The 20,792-nt window shown below is 40.5% G+C and overlaps 2 protein-coding genes across 4 annotated transcripts in view; one reads left to right on the top strand and one right to left on the bottom strand.

Moving 5' to 3' along the window:
• On the top strand, positions 1-2,485 carry c15h3orf80 (chromosome 15 C3orf80 homolog). Its single transcript, XM_030151861.1, has one exon. The coding sequence runs from the start codon at positions 172-174 to the stop codon at positions 820-822; it is 651 nt and encodes a 216-aa protein (XP_030007721.1). The 5' UTR covers positions 1-171; the 3' UTR covers positions 823-2,485.
• Positions 2,486-4,129: 1,644 nt separating this feature from the next.
• ift80 (intraflagellar transport 80 homolog (Chlamydomonas)) overlaps positions 4,130-20,792 on the bottom strand; it is a 34,900-nt gene continuing 18,237 nt past the window's right edge. For all 3 annotated transcript variants that reach the window (XM_030151858.1, XM_030151859.1, XM_030151860.1), the window contains exons 9-20: positions 13,255-13,434; positions 11,523-11,641; positions 11,044-11,118; positions 9,959-10,122; positions 9,805-9,869; positions 8,760-8,895; positions 8,448-8,595; positions 7,555-7,726; positions 5,838-5,927; positions 5,532-5,704; positions 5,273-5,396; positions 4,130-4,847 (exon numbers count right to left, since the gene is read on the bottom strand). In XM_030151858.1, coding sequence (XP_030007718.1) covers positions 4,737-4,847; positions 5,273-5,396; positions 5,532-5,704; positions 5,838-5,927; positions 7,555-7,726; positions 8,448-8,595; positions 8,760-8,895; positions 9,805-9,869; positions 9,959-10,122; positions 11,044-11,118; positions 11,523-11,641; positions 13,255-13,434 — 1,557 coding nt within the window. In that variant the 3' untranslated portion in view covers positions 4,130-4,736. The remainder of the gene's footprint in view (positions 4,848-5,272; positions 5,397-5,531; positions 5,705-5,837; positions 5,928-7,554; positions 7,727-8,447; positions 8,596-8,759; positions 8,896-9,804; positions 9,870-9,958; positions 10,123-11,043; positions 11,119-11,522; positions 11,642-13,254; positions 13,435-20,792) is intronic.

Raw genomic sequence — 20,792 nt, 5'->3', positions numbered from 1 at the left:
TCCCACTCCACGCTGCAGTGGCTGCATGAGCGAATGAGAACACATGATTAGTGCACAGCTGGAAAGAAAGGCAGACCTGTAACACCTGAACGGACTTTCCCCTTTGCAACACAGTGGCGCACAGAGGACGCAGCAGAGGCGCACGACTTTGGATTCCTTGGATATTTCGAAATGATGCCCCGTCTGTCGGGCGGCGGCTGCAGGTCGACGTGCGGGACAACCGGCACCTTTTTGTCGGTATGTCTGCTCTCCGCCTGTCAAGCCCTCCGGAGCTGCGGGGAGGTCCAGTGCGGCGACGGCCAACAGTGCTGCCCGCCGATCGTCACCGGGAACGGCAGCGCCAGCTCCGCCGTGCGCTGCTGCAAACTCCCCATCCGCATATTCTTCGATAACGTCGGCTGGTTTACGCGGAAGCTGTCGGGCATCCTGATCCTGTTGCTGCTCTTTGCGATGGGCTACTTCATCCAGCGGATCATCTGCCCGCGGCCCCGCAGGCAGCCGCACCACGACCGCAGCGAGGAGCCCTCCCTCTTCCACGGACACGCATCGGCGTCCCAGGACTCCCTGCTGGACCGGTACCCCGAATACAGCCTCGGGGACTTCGCATCCCCCAGCCTGCCCGCGTACGACGAGGTGAAATATTTACCCACTTATGAAGAAAGCATGCAGGAGATGCACAGAGACCGGTCCGATGATAACTTGTTGTCGGAGAGGGAGAGGAGCGGACCCGGTAGAGGACCGAGGGCTGTGGAGCAGAGACGGGATGTCCTGGAGGTGTCAGGACAACAGCACAGCCCAAGGACATCCAGGAACTCAGTCTGAAGGAAAAACTGACACTGGCTCTGCTTCTGTAATTCTAAACAGAATCAGGACAGAGATAAACTCAAGTGCAATTATAAACCTGATTGTTCAGAATAAAGGAGGGGGCTGTGAGATTACAGAGGCTTCATCCTTTTGTATGTAAATGACCGCCTGGGTTAAGTGAAAGGAGATTAGAAAATAAATCTGCTGAAATGGACGCTCTTTGTGTTTGGGACAGCTCATTTGGCTTCGGCAAAATCGCATTACGTTTTGCTTCAGCACCTCAATGTTAAGTGGCACCGTGAAACAATTTTTCTTCTGTCAAATTCTACCCCTTTCTAGTTCTTTTATTTATCCTATATTAAATTTGCATTCAAATGGGGGAAGAAATATGTTTATTTTTTCTCAGTAACCTGAAATGTGGGCTCACAGGGAGAAAGTATAGGGATGAACATCAATTTATATCCTTCCTGAGACACTTTTTTTTTTTTTTTTTTTTTATCTGTCAGGTCTGGAGACAGTTAATTTAGTCACTATGTCTTATCAGCATGAGAGCAATATTCCCTTAAACTGACTGAAATTCTGTACCCTACCCTGGGAGCTGACGGATGAGAATTTTATCAGTGACCTGAGCCATGTCTGATATGCATAGGAAAAAGCGGATGCCACAGACAAGAAGTGCAAAATATGAAAAGATGCTGTGATCCTAGGAGCCCTGCTGCCTCAGGCTACGTGTATCAGTGTCTCCCAGGTTCTGCATTCAAGAGAAAGAGTGGCAGAGATTACAGCTGGCATACTGATACGGTGTATGCTGCCAAGAAACAAAGTTTTATTTTGATGATAGTATGTTGGACAGGATCACAGCTGCAGCCCTGAGCGTCACAGTTGGCTGCACAAATTTAGAAGAAGAAAGAAAAGATAAGGGGACATTTAACAGGAACTTTAAGGACATTAAGACAAGGACAGCGACTCATTAGTTGTTTCAAAGACTGCAAACTTGGAATCATATTGAACTGTCACTACTGAATAACTACAGATCTACTTCTGATACAGTCGGTGGTAACCTCTTCCCTGCATTGCCATTAATAAATGATCTGGAAAGAAGTGGCTTTTTTTGCTGCTACAAACAGAAAATAAAACTGATCCAAACACACCTCATTATATCAGGTTTAATGGCCTGTATTTAATCTAGTTTATTGTGTTGTAATATTCAACGTCATAAATCATGGTGTAAAATATTAAGAAAAAATGCATATGATTTCAATATACTCAGCAGACTCACTTATGACATTTTCTGAATAGGAAAGTGTTGTTAGTCTGCAGCTTTATTTGCCAGCCCTTTCTTTAATGGTTCCTATTCAACCAGTTAAATCAAATGGATTATTTTAGATACACTGAGGATGGTAACTGGGTTTTAAGGAGATGAATGTACACTTGTAAGGACAGTGCATTCCAATTTTTGTGCAAATTCTGTCAGATGTTTGGCAAATAAAATATGGACAAGAGGCCTAAATTAACCCAAATGAAGATTATAGAAGCTAAAGCATGTATATCTGCAAAACTGGACTTTACAATTAGAGACCACCATCTCCTCTAATGCTCCTGACACTCAGTGTGAGTGTGATTGTGGTGGCCTGTGTAATCCAATACTGCCAGACCATGATAGCCAAGCCAATATTGAACACTGATGGCTTTCTTTCCACAGGGAAATTTGTGGGTGGGTGGGTGGAGTATGGACTTGAAAGCATTAAATCCATGCTTAAAACCCACTGATGGAGAGATGAGGTGAAACATGTGACCTCAAGATGCATGATCTGTTCGCAGCGCAAGAGTGCTACTCAAACAATACGAGGTGTGAATGTTGGATTTCTCTCTCTCCTTCTCAACTGCTGCAGTTTATCCTGAAGCAGCTGTTAGCAGTGAGTTTTCTAAAGTTCTCAGCATTAAATTTTAAACATGTAACACATTGGGTTGAATTATGCATTTTAGAAGACATAAATATGATGAGAGCAAACACAAAAAAGATGGAAAAAGCACAACGAGAAAGCAGATTAAAAAACACAAAAATATCTATTCCACAATCTGTAAGCAACATCACATTAATAATCAAGACATATTTGTCACTCCTCCAAACATTAAAACAAACCTTAAAAGGCCATGTCAATAAGTATCAGGATCCTCATAAATTGTACATTAAACCTTGTCAGTCAGTTTAATGTATAAAAACCTGTTAGTCATTGAATACGGATCGGAGGAAGGAAACTTATTGTTGATTGTGCAGCTTTAAACATATTTAACATTTACTTTAAATTATTCAGTTAAAGGTTGAGGGTAATTCGTCTTAAAACCAGAAGTCTAAATGTTACATTATTTCTTAGTTTAGAAGAGAATCAGAATCATGTTTATTGCCATTTATTGTAAGTAAACAGGGTTCACATTTCTAGAAATATGCTTCAGTGGTTGCATGCAGTCAAAAATAAAACAGAAAATAGAATAATATAAACAAGTACGATTGAGTTATAGTGGACTATCAAATTTTTCAAAGTATAATATATAATGTGGACAAAACTAATGGATGGGTTATAATGGATTATAGGTGAGACATGAAAAGTTGAAATCCTGTTAAATATGAAAATATTGCTCTTATAAAAATGTAAATTATGAATACATTGCATAAAATGATTTTGATCACTCCTTTTTCATGTGTAGCTCCTCTCAATATGAAACCTGAAACCTAGTGGTCTTCTTAACAGTAAACTGTGACTACGGTCTTTACTGAGAGAATGGTTTAGACAGAGTAAAATTCAGAGAACAACGGTGACTCAGAGAATTAGTCTGCCGAAAAAAGCAACAAGAGAACAAACCTACTGAGTGATTTTCATCACGTCTCTTCTTTTGTCTCGTGTTTTAGTATCTGGGGCCACTCACAGTTTCACGGACATGGCTGATCACTTTCTAACCCACACCATCATGATCTAGCAGTTGCTTCTGCAGACCCCTGAGACGGACCTTCTCGCTCATTTGTCCCTCCTGAGCCACTGGAGGAGATGGATGGAATATAATGGTCCACTGATGTACTGGCCTTCAGCCAACCAGGGGGTGGAGCTGCACAGCAAGTAGTTGGTTTCACACCTCAGCAGAAAAGGAAATACAAGAATAACTCACAGAGAGGCGCATACTGTAAATATATTAAACTGTAAAAATAAAGATTGCAGAAATACCTCCTGGATATTCTGTAGTGTATGATATTTGAGGAAAACCAATGAAAACACAACCACATTAAATGAATACGAAAATGCAGAAAGAAAGGTAAAAAGAAACCTTTGGGTAAGTATAAACATGTCCATCAGCTTTATTTTAGTGATACCTTTAGTGTTTACACAAATCTACACTTTAAATATATAAACTGTGAAAATATCTATCCATTAAAAAATAGAGAGTTAAACATTACTTACAAAAACAAATTGTCCGTGACAGATTTTTACAAATTAATGGAGAAAGACAAACACATCAAAAAACCCTGAAGACACTGAAATCTCTGCCTCAGCTGATATAACAGAAAGGCCATAATGGTAAATGCAGGGACTTTTGTCAGTACTCTGAGTCAAAATACCCATACAGTAACAAAATGCCAAGTACAGAGTTGTGCAAATGTCTTATATTACACAGCATAAACCACAAGATTGTACAATCACAGTCTAAGTTGAGTGTGATATATTTAATGGCCTACTAATCTTCACATCTCCATCTGTTCCCTTTTGTTTTCACTTTCAGTTAATGCACAGTATTTGTAACTAATGGTGGATATCGTACCTTTAGTACAGAAAATGTTTTATTATCTTGAAGCTGAGCCAAACCACCTAATATCCACCAAATGTCAAAAACACATGGGAATCGATTTCTGCAAAGCTCGTGTTTTAAAAGTCCCCTGAACATTAACGACGTGAGGCCACGCTGCTTCTGACAGAAGCATTAGCTGCTCTCTCTCTCTCTTTAGACAATTCCATCTCTATCTTCACCTGGATTTTCTCCCAATCCACCTCAACCTGGCAAAGAAAAAAAAGACATGAGGTTAGATCAGAGAGCAGTGTGCTTTGTCGTCATCACTGTGGTATTAATATACATTAAAGTCCACATGTTGCACTGCTTTATATTGCCCTATAGTTGTGGTTGAGATTACACCAAAGCTTTTTAGATTGACACTTCACTTCTAGGCTCATCTCTGTACTCATTTGATTGGCCATGCAGCAGTAGTGACAACATTGTTTATGTCTTGAGTAATTAACTTAAAGTGTTCAGCGTTCCCTTCCAAAACAAAGAGGCAGTCAGAGTGCCAAGGCAGCTTATTAAAGACTTCAAACCCCTGGGAGGAAACAATTATAAAATGCATTCTCCATGCTAAAAATACGTCCAGAGTGATTGGAGCCCAAATCAAAAAATGAAGAGCGACAGACAAGCTGTCTAAGCTTACCCCTTCAGCGTACTGCAGAAATCTCTTACTGGTCTCCTTCCTGCCAAATTTCTGAAGGAACTTCTCTCTGAACGCCAGCACAGTGTCCACGTGAGTCTTATGTTTGACTGCCAGCTCCAATGCCCTGGACACAGATGACAACATACAGTATAATCAGGCACCCATGTATGGACAAACATGCTTCACCTTAACACTGACCAAACTTCATTTAAGAGCTTCTCCTCAAATAAAAGGACACCTCAAAAACATGTAGCTGTACCTTTCCCAGCTGAAAAGGTCAATGTTGACTTTGATGGCCTGGTAGATGAGGCCAGCCTGCAACAGAGTGGCCTCAGCCTCTTGGACCTGACCACTGAACAACAGCATGTGGGCCAAAGAGGACTCCTTAGAGGGCTGCTCCTTTATAAAGTTGATATACTGGACCCTTGGTAACTGGAAGGAGGGAAATGAAGGCAAGTAGAAACAAAAAGACAAGATTCACTTGTTTGCTTGACTTAGTTTAACCTGGACAAGCCTGTGCTCAAAAGTAGAGTCCTTTACTGTGACATTAAAGTGATGTTCTTACCTCTCCAATGGCAGCGTAGGCCATCGCTGCTGTTGTCAGCTCCCTGTTGGCCATTGCCATTCCAGCAAGACATGCCCACAAAGACTGATCCTGGGGAGATAAGGAGCAGAGGCACTGCTCAACATCCTTCACACTGACCTGGAAACTATGTCTGAAAATTCTTTCCATTTTATTGCTACTATTATTTTGCAATTTGTTTAATCTTTTAACAAATCTTAGCTAACAGCTAACTGCTGCATAAAGTAATCACTATTTGCACTGAAATCTCCAAAAAGGCACAAGTGAGTAAGGAATGTGTATTCAAGTGTTAAGCGTCGATTCCATTATTTTTGTCATCACATCAAGCATTTAAACAGGAAGTAATAGAGTTAAAAATGAGAGCCTGTTACCTCTGCAAATCAGGATGCAATTGTTCATTTTGACATAGCGGGAAAATATTTTTTATTCCTCTCTATCAGCAACATAACAACATGGACAAATGTGTCTTTTTGTGTGATGCACAGTTAAAGGGGGAGGGTATGGACATGTCTTTTCACCCCCATTACAGCCTGTTCTTACCCTGGCAGACCTCATTATGCAGACCTCACAAAAATGCATGTATGACACACACACACATCCAAACAAACACAGACGTTTGTTGTTCACATCTTTAAATGTAAACAAATGTGTCACCACTTTAATCCGTGCAGCTGCATTCATTAAACGGAGTCTTAACCACCAGTTGGCCAACAACGAAGCAATCTCACTACAGTCACCACTCTGTAATCCCCACTTTTATCACTGTCCATCACCAAGACAAACAGCTCCGATCGGAAATCACTTCTGGAAACAACAACTAACACTGTCGCCCTTTGCCTGAGGTCAGACTCATACAAAAATGTCATCATTCAAATTTCCTCTCCTACTCCTTTAATGAGTCTGTACCGTAGTTACATAATCAGCTTCTACTGCATACTCTGTGTGCCTGTTTTTTGAGTAATTTGAAGTATGACATGTACAGTATCAGGTGAGGGATTACTGACAATGGCAACGGTGATTCTGGGAAAAGCCACGCTGCCACCAAACTCTTACCAGAAGTGGAGGGGGGAGGGGGTCAAGGAAAAAGCTCTTAAAATCAGTACCTCTCTCTTCATCCTTTTTTTTCCCTACCGTCTTCATGCTACTAGCCTCTATTTCTCCAGGGTTGTGGTTATTGCATCATTGCCCAAGTAAAGACGTAAAGTCTCTCACAGCACTCAGTGTATGTGTGTGTGTGTATTTGTGCGCACATGTGGAGACTTTACACATGCATATAGTGGCATGAGTATTTATGAGTGAGGTCCAGGGGGGCTAAATCCGGTAAATGGTGTCACCAGGCTAATTGAAGGCTAATTAAAGCCTGCTGGTCTGGTCCCATAAACCTGTCTACTACCTTCTCATTTCAGACTGTGTCTTTATATCTTCATACATACATTTGTGTGTCTGTGAAACGCACATGACAGGAGCCTAAGCTGTGTCAGACCTGTATACGGCGTGATAATCCACACTATCTCAAGGTTCAAATGTACAACTGCAAATGACTTGGGGAAACATTTCAGTAATAAATGCTACTATAAAAAAAAAGACAGACATATAATCACTAACAACAGATGTAAGGGCAACATTGTAGACAAAGGAATCTTCAAAGTGAAAGAATTTTGCTTGTTATAATTAGAGTTGAGGGACTTTGATGTCTTACTTTGGCGAAGCGGCATAAGTGAAGTGCATCCTCCCAGCGTGCAGAGGAGCTGTATTCATGGAGGAGAGCTGGAAAGGGAGGTACACTGCTGTACACTAAGGAACCGTCTCCCTGGCGTAGTGTCACCTTGGTGCCGACGTAGTTCAGAATGTGGGGTGAACGGCTAAACTCACTTTGAAAAGGCAAAATTCACATATTGGAATTAAAACAATCAAATATAAGCTCCTTCTCACACGATTACAAAATTGCAATAAATACCAATAGAGATTTTTATTAGAGCGTATCACTTTGTAACTTTTTCTTGTCATCATTCAATGTTATTTACACCAGCTGCTATTAACACCAGCTAACAACAGAAGCAGATGAAAATATGTTTGAACGACACGTGCAAAATGAGAACAAATGAAGACAAAACAAAGCTGTGCTACTAAATGTTGTTCAGATTAATGTGGAAGAGGCATGCTAAAGCAGTCAAAGATCGCCTGCAAAGACAGTGCAGGCACTCTGCCTCAGCACCTCCTGTGCTGGCTGAAGTCGAGGACTTTTGGGCAGGAAGCATTGTACAGTCTGACAGCTGCTGGCAAAAAAGAGTGCTGAAAGTTCTGTGTTGTACTTTGGGGAATGAGTTGGGAGGTGCAAAAAATGTTGCTTCTATCTCTCTTCTCAACTCTTATTTTAAATCTTTTCTTACTGCTTCTCATCCATTGCCAGTGCCCTGAGCTCGCATGAAAAACCATCAGAGCACCATAGGATCTGACTTATAGTACTGCCTTGCTGCTAATATTAACTTATTGTTCTAGTCCCAGTGAGTTACTTACTCGGGTGAACAGCACATGCTCTTTATGCTTAATTGCTAGCATAAAAAGGGACAGCAAAGGACTGTTCATGCCCACCTGCCATCTTTTATGTAGAGTGTTTTTGGCAGCAGCTCCTTGTCTATGAAGACAGCACTAGGGTAGTACCACACTGTGAACTGGTTGTCTTGGATACCACACAAGATGTTAGCAGAATCATTCCAAGCCATACTGTGAACCATACTACCTACAAGACACAACAGAAAGACAACCATTACATTTGCTTTTAATTCCCTAAAGCGTTTTCTCTCCAAGTTGGATAATTCCACTTAAATCTGAAGACATTAAGATTCAAAACTGTGAGAAGTGCATGAAAACAATGAGAGTCACTATATTTTCTGTCTGACTCACCAATTTTGCAAATTTTGGGTTCTCGCCCAGGATAACGTACAGAGGTCAAGTAAAGGTCTCGGTTCTTGTCTATCAGAGCAATCTTTCTTTCGTTAGACAGGCCACGCTGGTCCAGAGCTATCTCCACCACCTCCAGCTACAAGTGAACACAGAAACATACCCACACGAGCACAAAAGGTAAGACGAAAAGAGGAGTGAGTGATGAAAGGAAGACAAAAGATCAGGAAAAGAAAGCAAAGAGGGGATTGAGGTTTGCACTGTGACCCGTCAGCCTTTTTTTTCCGAGCATCTGTGTGTACTATATGAGAGAAAGAGAGAGAGTGATAGAGAGACACTGACTTGGTATGGGTGTGTGAAATTGTATGTGTGCGTGTGTTTAGCTGGAGCCAGCTGGCTTGGGCGCAGTGTCTTGGAGCTGTGGAGTACTGGCAGACAAAGCCATGCTGACAAACAGTAACTACTGCTACCTCCACTTCTTTTCTTTCTCTTCGTACTCTTTCCTTCTTTTTGTCTCTCTCACTCAGTTAGACTCCAAATCCCTTCCCCCTATTCTCTTCCTGTGTCCTTATTGTCTCTCACCATTCTGGATATGTGTCAGAATTTCTCGTAGCAAAAATACTAATCATAAGATTATCATTCTCATCACCTAGGTCAGTGAGTTCTACTGGGATTGACAAGGAAATGACACAGAATACATGAAAAAATGTAAAAAAGGAAGAAAAGACACAACTTACAAACTTCTACAAATAAGGACTGCAATTGTTACCCAAAAGTAAAATCTGGTCTTCCTTGATTGAATTAACAAAACAAGTGAATTTTCCAGTACAAGTGAATTAAACTTGCTTAGCACTTTTGTGTAGCGATCATTTTTGGCGAACGAGGGGACAGACTTTGGCACTGCTGATCAGCTGCAAAGTTTGTACAAACAGTGTTCATTGTTTGGGGAAAAGGGGAATGGAGAGCACTAAGAAATGGAGGAAAAGCATTTGATATATGCTAAAAAGAGAGAGAGAGAGAGAAAAGCAAGAACAAAACAATTACTCACCCTGTGAGTCAAGGGCTTTCCATCACCCAGGGCTTTCCCAGTCAGGGCGTCAAAGAGAAAGATGACTAATAAGGAAAAAAGAAGAGAGGACATGGTAAAATGCAAGCCATCCTATTTGTACAATTACAGTAGTGACAGAAGCACCTCCTCTCACCCTTTTCATCCATCTTGTCTCGGATGGCGATGGTGTCATTACTAAGTGAGACGGCCTGGGCATTCAGGATGTCAGCTCTCATACCAGGAAACTTTGGGGAAGATATCAGTCGACCCTCATAGGAGAATATGTACAACCCTGCCCCATCCACAAGCAGAAAGTGTCTGAGTTTGGGATAAAAACAAAGGCAATTAGAATTAGTGCAAAGAAAAAGCATATTTAAAGTACTGCTGTTTTTTTTTTTTTTAATGGTAGTTGCAATTTTGAAAAAGACTACCTGAACATCAATGAATGACAAAAATAGCTTAATTTACTTGTGCATGGATATATGGGCCCAACATTCCCACTATTTGGCCAATCAGATGATGCCTGAGCTAGTTATCACCTCTCCTCAGAGTAACAGATGTCATTTTGGTGGTGTAATTTGTGGTATATTTATCATGAGTTAGATCATCATCACACTACCTAACAATATTATCACATGGCACAGATTTTCCTCCAATCAGGACTAATTTAAAGCATAATTTCCTATCTGGGTGTGTGTTATGTGGCATTAAGGATGAAGGAAGGATGAAAAGAGAATAGATGTAATATTAAAGAGCCAAAGAACGAAGAGACAATAATGGCTAATCAACTGACACAAGCAGGTAATTTAAACTTGATACACACATTAACAGAGCATTGACTTAAGGCCCATCAGGCTCAACTGCGATTACAGAATGGCCTGTGATCTATTTAACTCTATGCTTAGTGTCAGGGACATTACACTAGAGTATTGCACAAGAGCTACTCCATATTAATCTAATTTCCCACAGTGGTTACACTCACAGCCCTATTGTATGACAGGGCTGGCTAAGCTACGTACAGCACAGCTTGTGTGTGTGTGTGTGTGTGTGTGTGTGTGTGTGTGTGCATGTGTGTGTGTGTGTGTGTGTGTGTATAACTGTATGTGTTTGTGTGTCCATGCTTGGCTGCTTTATGAGTGGTCAGTGTGGAGTAATGAAGCATTAGAGAAGCTGACAAACAATCCAACAGCCTGTTCTCTGTTTCTCTTGCCGTGCTGCTTCTGGAATAGACAGACTCACTTCTCTGCTTGCAGGATGAGACTGACTGTTCCCTCCTTCAAGTCAAAGATGAGGGGAGTATTCCAGTTTTTTGAGCTGGCACGGTAAACACACATACACACACAATAGAATGAATAAAAATACAGACGTTTATACCAGGCATTTGCTCAAAGATGAAAAGAAAAGGCATGTTAATTTATGAATGAGGTTAATAAACAGGACAAGGACCAGATTTTGCAAAGTGGAAAGTTCTACAAAGCATAAAGACTGTCTCTGAAAGATGGGGACAGATTGTGATTATGAGAAAATTATTTTCTATGTACAGGCTTATTTTGCTGAGTTGAGCATCTGGATGATAATTAGAACTCAGTAAAAACATGTGTAAGGCTAAGTTTAATTAATAAGAATGTATTGGGTAAACGTCAAACATTGAAGGGAATTATTAAATTAAAGAAATGTGGTACAAGGCGATGTAAGCAATGGTGAAGTAGGATACCTACTTGTAGACATAGCACTGCAGAGAGGTGGCGACCACAAGGTGACCAAACGCCAGAGAGGCTTTAATGACTCGATCTCTGAACTCCAATACATCCACAGCCTCGTTCATCACATTCCTCACCTGTAAAAAAAATAAAACAGAGTGAGCTGATGAATGCTTAAATGAAAAAAAGCAGAATAGTTGAATACGTCTTACTAAACATGTATAAACTTTGTACAATTACTGACAAACAACGAGAGGTGGAAGACAGACTTTGCTAACAGAGAGGTGAATACAGTCACGTAGACACCAGAGTGTATTTATTCGTAATATACACAGGAAACAGTCTAGAGTATGTCGAGATATACGTAGGGCAACTGTGGTCAGAGAAAGCAAATTTTACTGTTTAAAGTATGTGCATGCACTGGTTAGTACTGATTTTTTCACCTGCATAGATAAATACTTCCCTGCAGCTCTCTCTGTGAATGAATGAAAGGGTCTTTTCCAGGACCAGGTGAAAGGTGGGGTTATTTTTACAGCTTTACAAATCTTCCTCCTCTGCCCCCTCTAGCAATCCAAATTTACATGCAACACAACCAGGAATAAAAAAACCTTTGACCACAAGGTGGTAAATTTAGCTGGCTGATTCACAAACCACTGGCAGATGTGCACTTTAAAAAGGACTGTAAGGAGGAGAGGGGGAGGAGGGAGACAGAGAAGCGCCTGCAAGGCTGAAAATAAATGGTTGATGACCTGACTTTGTTTGGTTTACACAAACTTGGTGAAGATGTCTACGGCAAATGAGTGTACATGTGCGTTGGCACACATGTATATGCGTGACTTTGTTTCTGTAGGTGTGTGTCTGTGTATATCCCAGTTTCAAGTGTGTATGTACATATGGGTGTGTTAACAGCATGTAAACGCTACCTTGTGGGTAGCATGAGTTTAAACAGTAGAGGATACTGGAGCAATGGAGGCAGCTACACAGGCTGATCATTGTCATCGTTACTGTGCCTGGTATAGTGGGAAGGTCCTACAATAATATATGGACATCAGTATTCAGGGCCTGGGAGGTACTTGGCATTTTCTGAGTAGCATGTTGACTCTTAACAGTTAACTTATGGTGTCACTGTACAGTTTTCATGCGACTTTGTTATTGCATGGTACTGGCTAAACTCCACTTGACTTTTTTTGGTTTTCCAACAAGCAAAAATTGTGGATAGTAACTAGAACTTCTTTTTATACTTCCTCTATCAACGTACAAGTGAAATAAAGTATGATCAAAATGTAACATGAAAAAGCATGGCAGACTACTGAGTGGTCAGTGGATAATGATCACTATCACTGAGTCACTGATGCAATGGCTGAACAATCCCACCATTTCTGAATGCATATTTTCATATATTGACTACTTAAACAGATATGCAAACACCAGCTACCATTCCCAGACTGTCTTATGTTTTCTTTGAGAAATGAGAGCCGTGTCATGGTCTGAAGTTGGTTACACTATTTCACAACCTTTGTGGGTCAGGTTCAAGATGACGTCACCACAGTTTCCTGTGGCATTGTTATAACAACCATTAAGGAGCTGCTATGTTTGCAGTGCGAAACACAGTACCTTGTACTTTGTGTTCCAAAGTACCTGGGTGAGTATGAGTAGATTCATGCTCAGATGGTACCATGCTATGAAAAAGAAGCATTAGATTGACTGAAAAGTTGACAAGAAGTAGACATGTGCATAAATATCTCACTACCTGCATGGTTCTCCTCTTTGTAAGGGTGATCACAAAGTTCTTCCACTCCCAGTGCTGCTCCACTACATGGGCAAAGATGACATGCCCATTGCCACAGGCACCAGCCAGCTGGGTACCATCTGCAGACCAGGCCAAACTGAAAACACTGCCTGTGTTGGGCTTTTCTAATGCATAAGACCACTAGAGATAGGAGATAAGAAAAAGAGATGGGAGAGGGAAAACAATATGGTTAATGGGATGAGATATTTATCTTCCCTGTTAAACAATTACCTATGAGGTGGCTTTGTAACAAGAAACAATGAGAAGTTTAGAGAAGGGAATTGTGGAGAGTCGTGTAAGTTGTGTGAGTGTGTCTGTGCACGTGAGTGTGCACACATAATGTAAACTCTGCTTGAAAGACAGGGGCCCAGTCAGTCAGTCATTGAGCTGTGATGAACTGTGAGACACTGAAGGAGTGCTCGACCCTGCCAAGTCCAGCACTCACACTCGTTAACATACACTCTGCTATCCTCATCTATTATATACATGGGGGGCAGGGAAAGGGAGGGTTTATGTATTAGCCTCCAAACTGAAGCCAAAAGTTGATTAACAAGACCGCTCCCTTCTTTTTATAAGAAAGGTTTTAAAAAGGTAGAGTCTGAAAGGAGGAGGATAGAGAGGCAAGCAGAGGCCAACAGACACAAAGTAAAAGAAAGAGGACTTCTATGCTGTCTCAGCCAGACTCTGTACGGTTGATGGTCATTGACTGTCCAAATAAAAGCTCTGAATTAATATTTTCAAGAACAACCCTCTCATGACTGTTGGTTCCCTGCGGCAAACACTTTTCTAGTTCTAAATTTCTTGTCTTGTCCGGTAGTTTCAGTTACTTTCCCTCAACTCTTCCAGAGTTCTAATTTGCTATGTTAAATGTTTTCTACATTGCCACATTTTCATAACTAGATTTGCACACTTGAGAGAGATGGGACATTATACAAAACAACTTCTTCTCATTAAAATTTTCAAATGGAATAACAGACTTTGCTCCTACCAAAACATTTTTTACACTTAGTTTGATATCAGCTCTAGATTTATTGATCATTACTTTGACATGTTGAGTTCAGTTATCTTTTTCAGTTAGCTATCTTTCTAATACTGACAAGAAGGCTTAATTTTTAACACTTTTTCCAGATATCTGCTTTTTCCTGCTTCAAAGTCACATTACTGTTTTATATCAGCCTTAAAAAACACTTGACATCCACCACAAGGCACACTAATTATTATCCATCCTTCCAAATAGCTATTATTGTGTTGATTTTGTCATGCAGGACTTAACCTCTTCTCTTCTGGCCTTCTCTGACCTCTCTATAGCCTTTGGTGTACGTGGCTAGTTGATCGGTGCAGGGGAAGGTGTTCCTCAGCTGTGATCCACCACACAAATGTATGCATTCACACTGTAAACTGCTTATGATGGGAGAAAAGTGCTAATGTTAGCCTAGCCCTGCCTGCTTGCCTGCGATGGAGAGACAAGTGTGGTGCAGCAGGCCAAGTGCTGCGGTGAAACTTGGAGAAAAGGACTCTGTGTGTTCCCTGCCTCATACACATGCAGCTGCGGTGTGGCGTATTTCCTCCCCGTTGCCTTTGACAGGACTGCAGGTTACAGGCCCACCACTTTGATCTCTCTCCCTCTCCCGGTCTGTATGTCTGCTTCATACATACATCTCTCAGCTGGTTTTAGTCAGCACCCTCCCAGCAGTTAATGTCATATCAGGAACCAAAATAGTTACAGTAAAAACTCTGGACCTGCATGTGCTATGTGGACAAGAGACTGTTTGTTAAATTAAATGCCATTTAATTTCTTTTTCAACCCCCCCCTCCCTTCTCTTGTTGGTTTTGCAGCCCTAGCCCTCCTTACTCATAAATCCTGTAACAGAAATTAGCTTTTCTTTATAATTTCTTTAAATAGGCATAAATACTGTAACTTTTTCTCTCTCTTCCAACCCAAAGTGTAAATGTGACTGCACAGGCTCTAAAGCCTTGCAGTCAAGACCAGCGTTTACAATAAGAGATCTCATCCACTCTTCAGCTAACATCTTGAGATGGCCCGCTCTGTGTTAAAGGCCCCCGGGGGAAAATGAGAGGGGAGGGATGGAATAGATAGATGGAGGGTCAGAGATGCAGCTGAATGTATACACCAGACTGTAATGAAGCAGGACATATGATATCAACCCAAGGAGCACTGCTGGATCCATGCTTACCTAATGCCTTTAACACATTGAGCCATTTGACTCCTAAAACCAGCCAGCAAGTTGAGAGAGCTTTCGTGTGTGTGTGTGTGTGTGTGTGTGTGTGTGTGTGCGCGCGTGTGAGAGAGAGATTTTGTGGAAGGGGGCTGTCTTTGTGTGAATGTATTCTAAATGAGACCTGTGTGTGTATATAAAATGATGTATCGAGTAAAGATGAGCTGAAAAAACGTTAAACACGTGACAAATGAGAATGGAAGACAATTAGATAACAAAACAATGGGGTCATTGATATGTGTGTACGGGTGAAATAAATGAGATCACATTTCCATCTTGTGAGTATCATGTGTCGATGTCGAAGGTGTGTGTCTGTGTCTAAAAGAGGTGAAAATCCTTTGGCTTGTCAGAGTTGTCAGGCAGTTTCTGACTATAGGACACAGGGGGGATTCCTATTGCTCTCCTGAGAAGTATGGGCTACACCAGCAGAAGAAAAACCTATGACCCACACCACTCCAGAGCAATGCTCAACTACAAGATCTACTGTTGGAAATACTTGATTCATCTTTATTTATAGCCTATTATTTAGAACAGCCTCAGACACAACTTCACTAAGTTAAAATCAACTGCATATCTGGAGGACATGTACGTACCAGGGGATATAGGATGAACATCCTGTCACGCTTTTGGTGTTTATAAAAACGCTAAGTAGACGCAGTAGACTCTAATGTTGGATTAAAATGGTGAGAGGCAAACAAAAAAAGGTCTACGACTAGTGACTAAAATGACAACTAGAGTTAGATCAATGGAAAAGACATCAGTAAGTAGGGTTACAAAACTGTGGTCAACAGTGCACATTTGATAGGCATGATGCTCATGCATTACTGCAATGTGTATGGAAAAACAGAAGGGAAACTCTAATGCAGGTGACTGAGAATGGAGGACATGATTACACTGTGTCAGTAGGAATAGGCCATGGACACTTCAATTGAAAGGGATACTATAGTATGGTTTGAGTGCACACACCCCTTATTACAGAGATGGATGCACATATGGGAGTTCAGTCATGTGAATACAATGGACAGTGCAGAAAAAGTGATATGGTCAGAAGAGTCTCTTCATCATATTGATGACAAGTGGTCATGAATACAGTGTGTGCTTGACCTCTACAGTCCAGGAGCTCTGATAAACTGTATTTTGTTGGCATTGTTTGGATCCACTTGTCAAATTACAGGAAAGGATTACCTCAAAACACTACAAAGTTGTACAGAGTGATCACATTTATACTGTTGTTTATTTTATTTGGAATATCAACATTTAAAACCAACTACAAGGAAAAATAATATATAAAAAACAGAAAAAAAATATTGAAAAAGGAGCAGGATGAAGATTCTAAAAGGAGTGGGATTAGACATTTCTGTCCTTATGGGAATAGTTCCATCCAGGATGACAACACCCCCAACTACAGGGCATGAGGGGTCAATGATGAGTATGAAAACAATGTGAACTAGAAAAGCACTCGGAGAGCACAGAGCTCCGCCAAGGCAGAACAGTGCCACCCCCCCGATCACCACCAAAATTTAATCTGTTAATCTGTTAATTTGTTCCTTGTGTCAGTATCAACATTTCCTGAAATTATCATCCAAATCCGTCCATAACTTTTTGAGTTATCTTGCACATGGACGGACAGACAGACAAACCAACGCCGGCAAAAACATAACCTCCTTGGCGGAGGTAATTATATATCTCACACTTCACAGCCAACAGATTTCAACCTATGGACACCTATGGGACATTTTGGAATGGTGTATTAGACAATGCTTTCCACCACCATCATTAAAACACAGATTGAGGGACCATCTCTTTGAAGAACAGTCCTCATCACTCTAGTAAAGGTGTGTAGAATCATTACCAAGGAACACTGAAACTGTTCTGGCAGTACACAGAGACCAAAACATTACCAGGACACTTAACGCTGCTTTTTCCTTTAATCCGTCACCCATCTGTACATATTTTCACTTTAAACATTCAAAAAGAGCTGAAGGAAAAAGACATTTGGCAGCAATGATGACACTCAGTAAATCTGACAACAGATTTTACTGGAAACAAAAAGAGTAGCACTCTTCTAGACAGAGAAAAATATAATGGGTAAAGATATATTCCAAAGAAGATGTGTGAAGAGTTTTCTGATGAGCACAAAGGAGAATATGCAGCTCAAGATTTAAGAGGGGCGAGTGGGATCTGGAAGGTGAGTCTGGACCTTCATAAGTCCACTTTCTGGTCACTAAAGTCTGTTTTCTATAAATGGGCAGCTTTGTGGCCAGAGAGAAGGTGACAGACATGACGTGTATTTCTCAGCTGAGCTCTGGGGGAGAAAGTGGGAGACCCCTACAACTTACAATGAGCTTATACATATAGACTGTGCACATATAGCAGTGATGCATGGTGGTGCATGCACGTGCATACAAAAAGAGTCGAACCGCATGGGTCTAAGACATACAGTAAGGGAAAACCGAGGCATGCAGTATGACACCTGTGATGATTACCTCAAGATACTGAGCAAAACACCTACACACGCATCCTGTCTGTGTTAACACGTGTGTGTTAATGTTGCTCAGAAGCACGGACGTTGGCTGCATGCAGGTGATAAAACACAACTGTGCTCAACTAGCAAAATGACCATTGAGATGCTGTTGTCACATAATCATTTGGTAACAATGCTCTAAAATAGTGTTGACTAGTGGATAAATATAAAAAATACACAGTATCACGAAGATATTAGCAAGAACATGAAAAAATAACAAAAATAATCATCTAATTTGTGTTCATGTATAATTTGTTCCATAAAGCCATGTTCAAAATCTTCATTTCATTTTGGGGCAATGCTAATAAGGTATCTGTGAAAATAAGACAGTGTCATGTGAGCACTGAACAATGTTACTGTAGAATGCATATTTTCCTCTTGTGCAGGCCTAGTCTGAAACATACCACTTTTGGCTTTATGCATAACTATGTGGATGTCTTTGCCTCAGGATATGACTGAAGTGAAGATATATAGACCCTGCTGATTTACTGCACGCTGCCTATTGTGGTTATGACCATTTTACAAACAACAGCACACTTGTAAATGTGTATACTGTATGGATGCACACACTCACAAAACATATGTAGTGAAATCTACAAACACAGGGCTTCTTAAGAGGTGCTTTAAGGAGCGTGCCTGTCCTCTCCCTCCTCCTCCTCCTCATTCTCTCTGCATTTCTCAACATATGTTTACCATTAAGACTGGCAGGTGTTGTGGCCCAGCCTCTGCTCTCTATTGTTTGTCTGCAGCTATAACCAACATGGGGAGGTTTGCATAAAGGTTGTGATGAAAAACATTAGCTCAAAGATAAGAAGGTTCCAAACTGTGTGAACCCCAAAACTTGTATAAACACAGTATAAACATTTTTTCCCCTGACTGTTACTTCAAAGTTTAAGCCAGTTGGCATCAAATATTCATTTCCCGTCACGAGGCTGTTAATGGTTAACATTGGATGGGTTTAGCTTTAATTATGTTGGAATCATGGATTACAACACTGATGACCTTTTGTTCATCATTAACACTACATATATTAAAAATATTAAGTGTCAAAAGCCTTAAAGTATCCATGAAGCACCATTCTGGTGGCCACAAGCAGTTTTCTTGCTTTTACAAGGAGCAGCAACACCAGTGTGCTCAACACAAATTAAAATTAGCCTATTCAGCCTTGTTTTAGAGAGAATATGAGTTTTTTAATGTGTTTGAAACATACTGAACATGCTCATGGGAAGGAAAATGTTGATTATTCTGTAGAAGGGATTAAAGAAGTCGAAAAAAAACACCCTATATACTTTTTTGTACCATGAAATCATCACTAATGGAGTTAATTATAACAGATATTAAGCAGACAACAGCCAAAATCATTCATGAACCCCAAAACTTTAACTATTTAACTACTAAAACTTGGATGGACTGAAAAAAATATAAGTACCAATTTTGACAAAAATATGATAGATTTTGAGAAGAATGGTGGTAGAGTTTTATTTTAACCTTATGCACTTTCTTAAACCTGTCCTGGAAAAGGTTATAAACCACATTTGTCTGACATAAAGAACTCTGACTGCACAAACGAAAAACACTGAAAGTATGAAAAGAAAAAAGGAGAAGCAGATACACTAGGAGGGAAGAAGTTAAGATATGATAAAGAAAGTCAAAGGGCAAAATTAAAGTGTCTGTGTGTCTTTGGTTTACCCCTTCCCCCTCTGTGTATGTGCAGTACCTGCACCCCAGGCTGAAGGCAGAGTGGGGGTGACTGGGGTGGAGCTCAGGCCAGGGAAAGGGTTAATGACACATGTCTGGACTAATAGCTCCCAGTGGAGCTATCTGCTGATTCAGCTCCATTACTTCACAAGCATTAAATATGTCTGCCCTGACCGTTTTCTGCTCCTCTAGCCCTAATGCAAGTCAACAACATGCTAATCAAATGGGTAGCAGGTAGGGCTGCACAATTTTGGCAAAAAAAAAATCCCGATTTTTTTCCTCTAAAAACTCGATTTTCGATTTTGATTTCGATTTTGGGGTAAAACTACAAAAGACAACAGAAGTCAGCATGTCGTTTTCGTGAGCAGCCCACAATGCAAGGCACTGCTCTGACCTCAAATCTTTGATGGTATCATGTGATGAATCCACAGAAGTTTTTTTCTTAATTAAATCTTTATTGAATGAAGTAGAGTATACGAACAATGTATACAACAAGAAAATAACATAAGTTTGCCAGGGGGAAGACACTATAATACAATGTCCAAATCAGAGCAAATACTTATGTTTTTTATAGCCTTTTTGTTTCCAGATTTATCTAACAGCTTTAAATAAAGTTCAACATCTTTCAAAAAATAAATAATATTTGGTTTTGTATTACAGAACTTACATTTGTGAATGAAAAATTTAGCAAGAGGACTAAATTAATTTATATATATATATATATATATATATATATATATATATATATATATGTGTGTGTGTGTGTGTGTGTGTATATACATATATATGTGTGTATATATATATATATATATATTTATTTATTTATTTATTTATTTTTTTTTTTTTCCTGGGTATCTGGGCCCACAGAAGAGATACCAATGTAAGTCAGTGACAGGCATCAGTCGTGCATGCGTGCGTGCACCACGTTAATATGAGTAATCCACATGCGGTACTATTTAAAGTGGGGGATCTGTGCGTGGAATAGACCGACCCAGGACACACTGGAGGGATTCTATGTGTGGAGCTGGTGGATGTGTGTG

Source organism: Sphaeramia orbicularis, chromosome 13, assembly GCF_902148855.1.
Source record: "Sphaeramia orbicularis chromosome 13, fSphaOr1.1, whole genome shotgun sequence".
Lineage (NCBI taxonomy): Eukaryota > Metazoa > Chordata > Actinopteri > Kurtiformes > Apogonidae > Sphaeramia > Sphaeramia orbicularis.
Note: the sequence above shows the minus strand (reverse complement) of the source record. Positions and strands in the feature narration are given on the sequence as shown.

Coding starts and splice junctions, on each gene's coding strand:
- c15h3orf80 (XM_030151861.1), top strand. CDS start 172: ATGATGCCCCGTCTGTCGGGCGGCGGCTGCAGGTCGACGTGCGGGACA.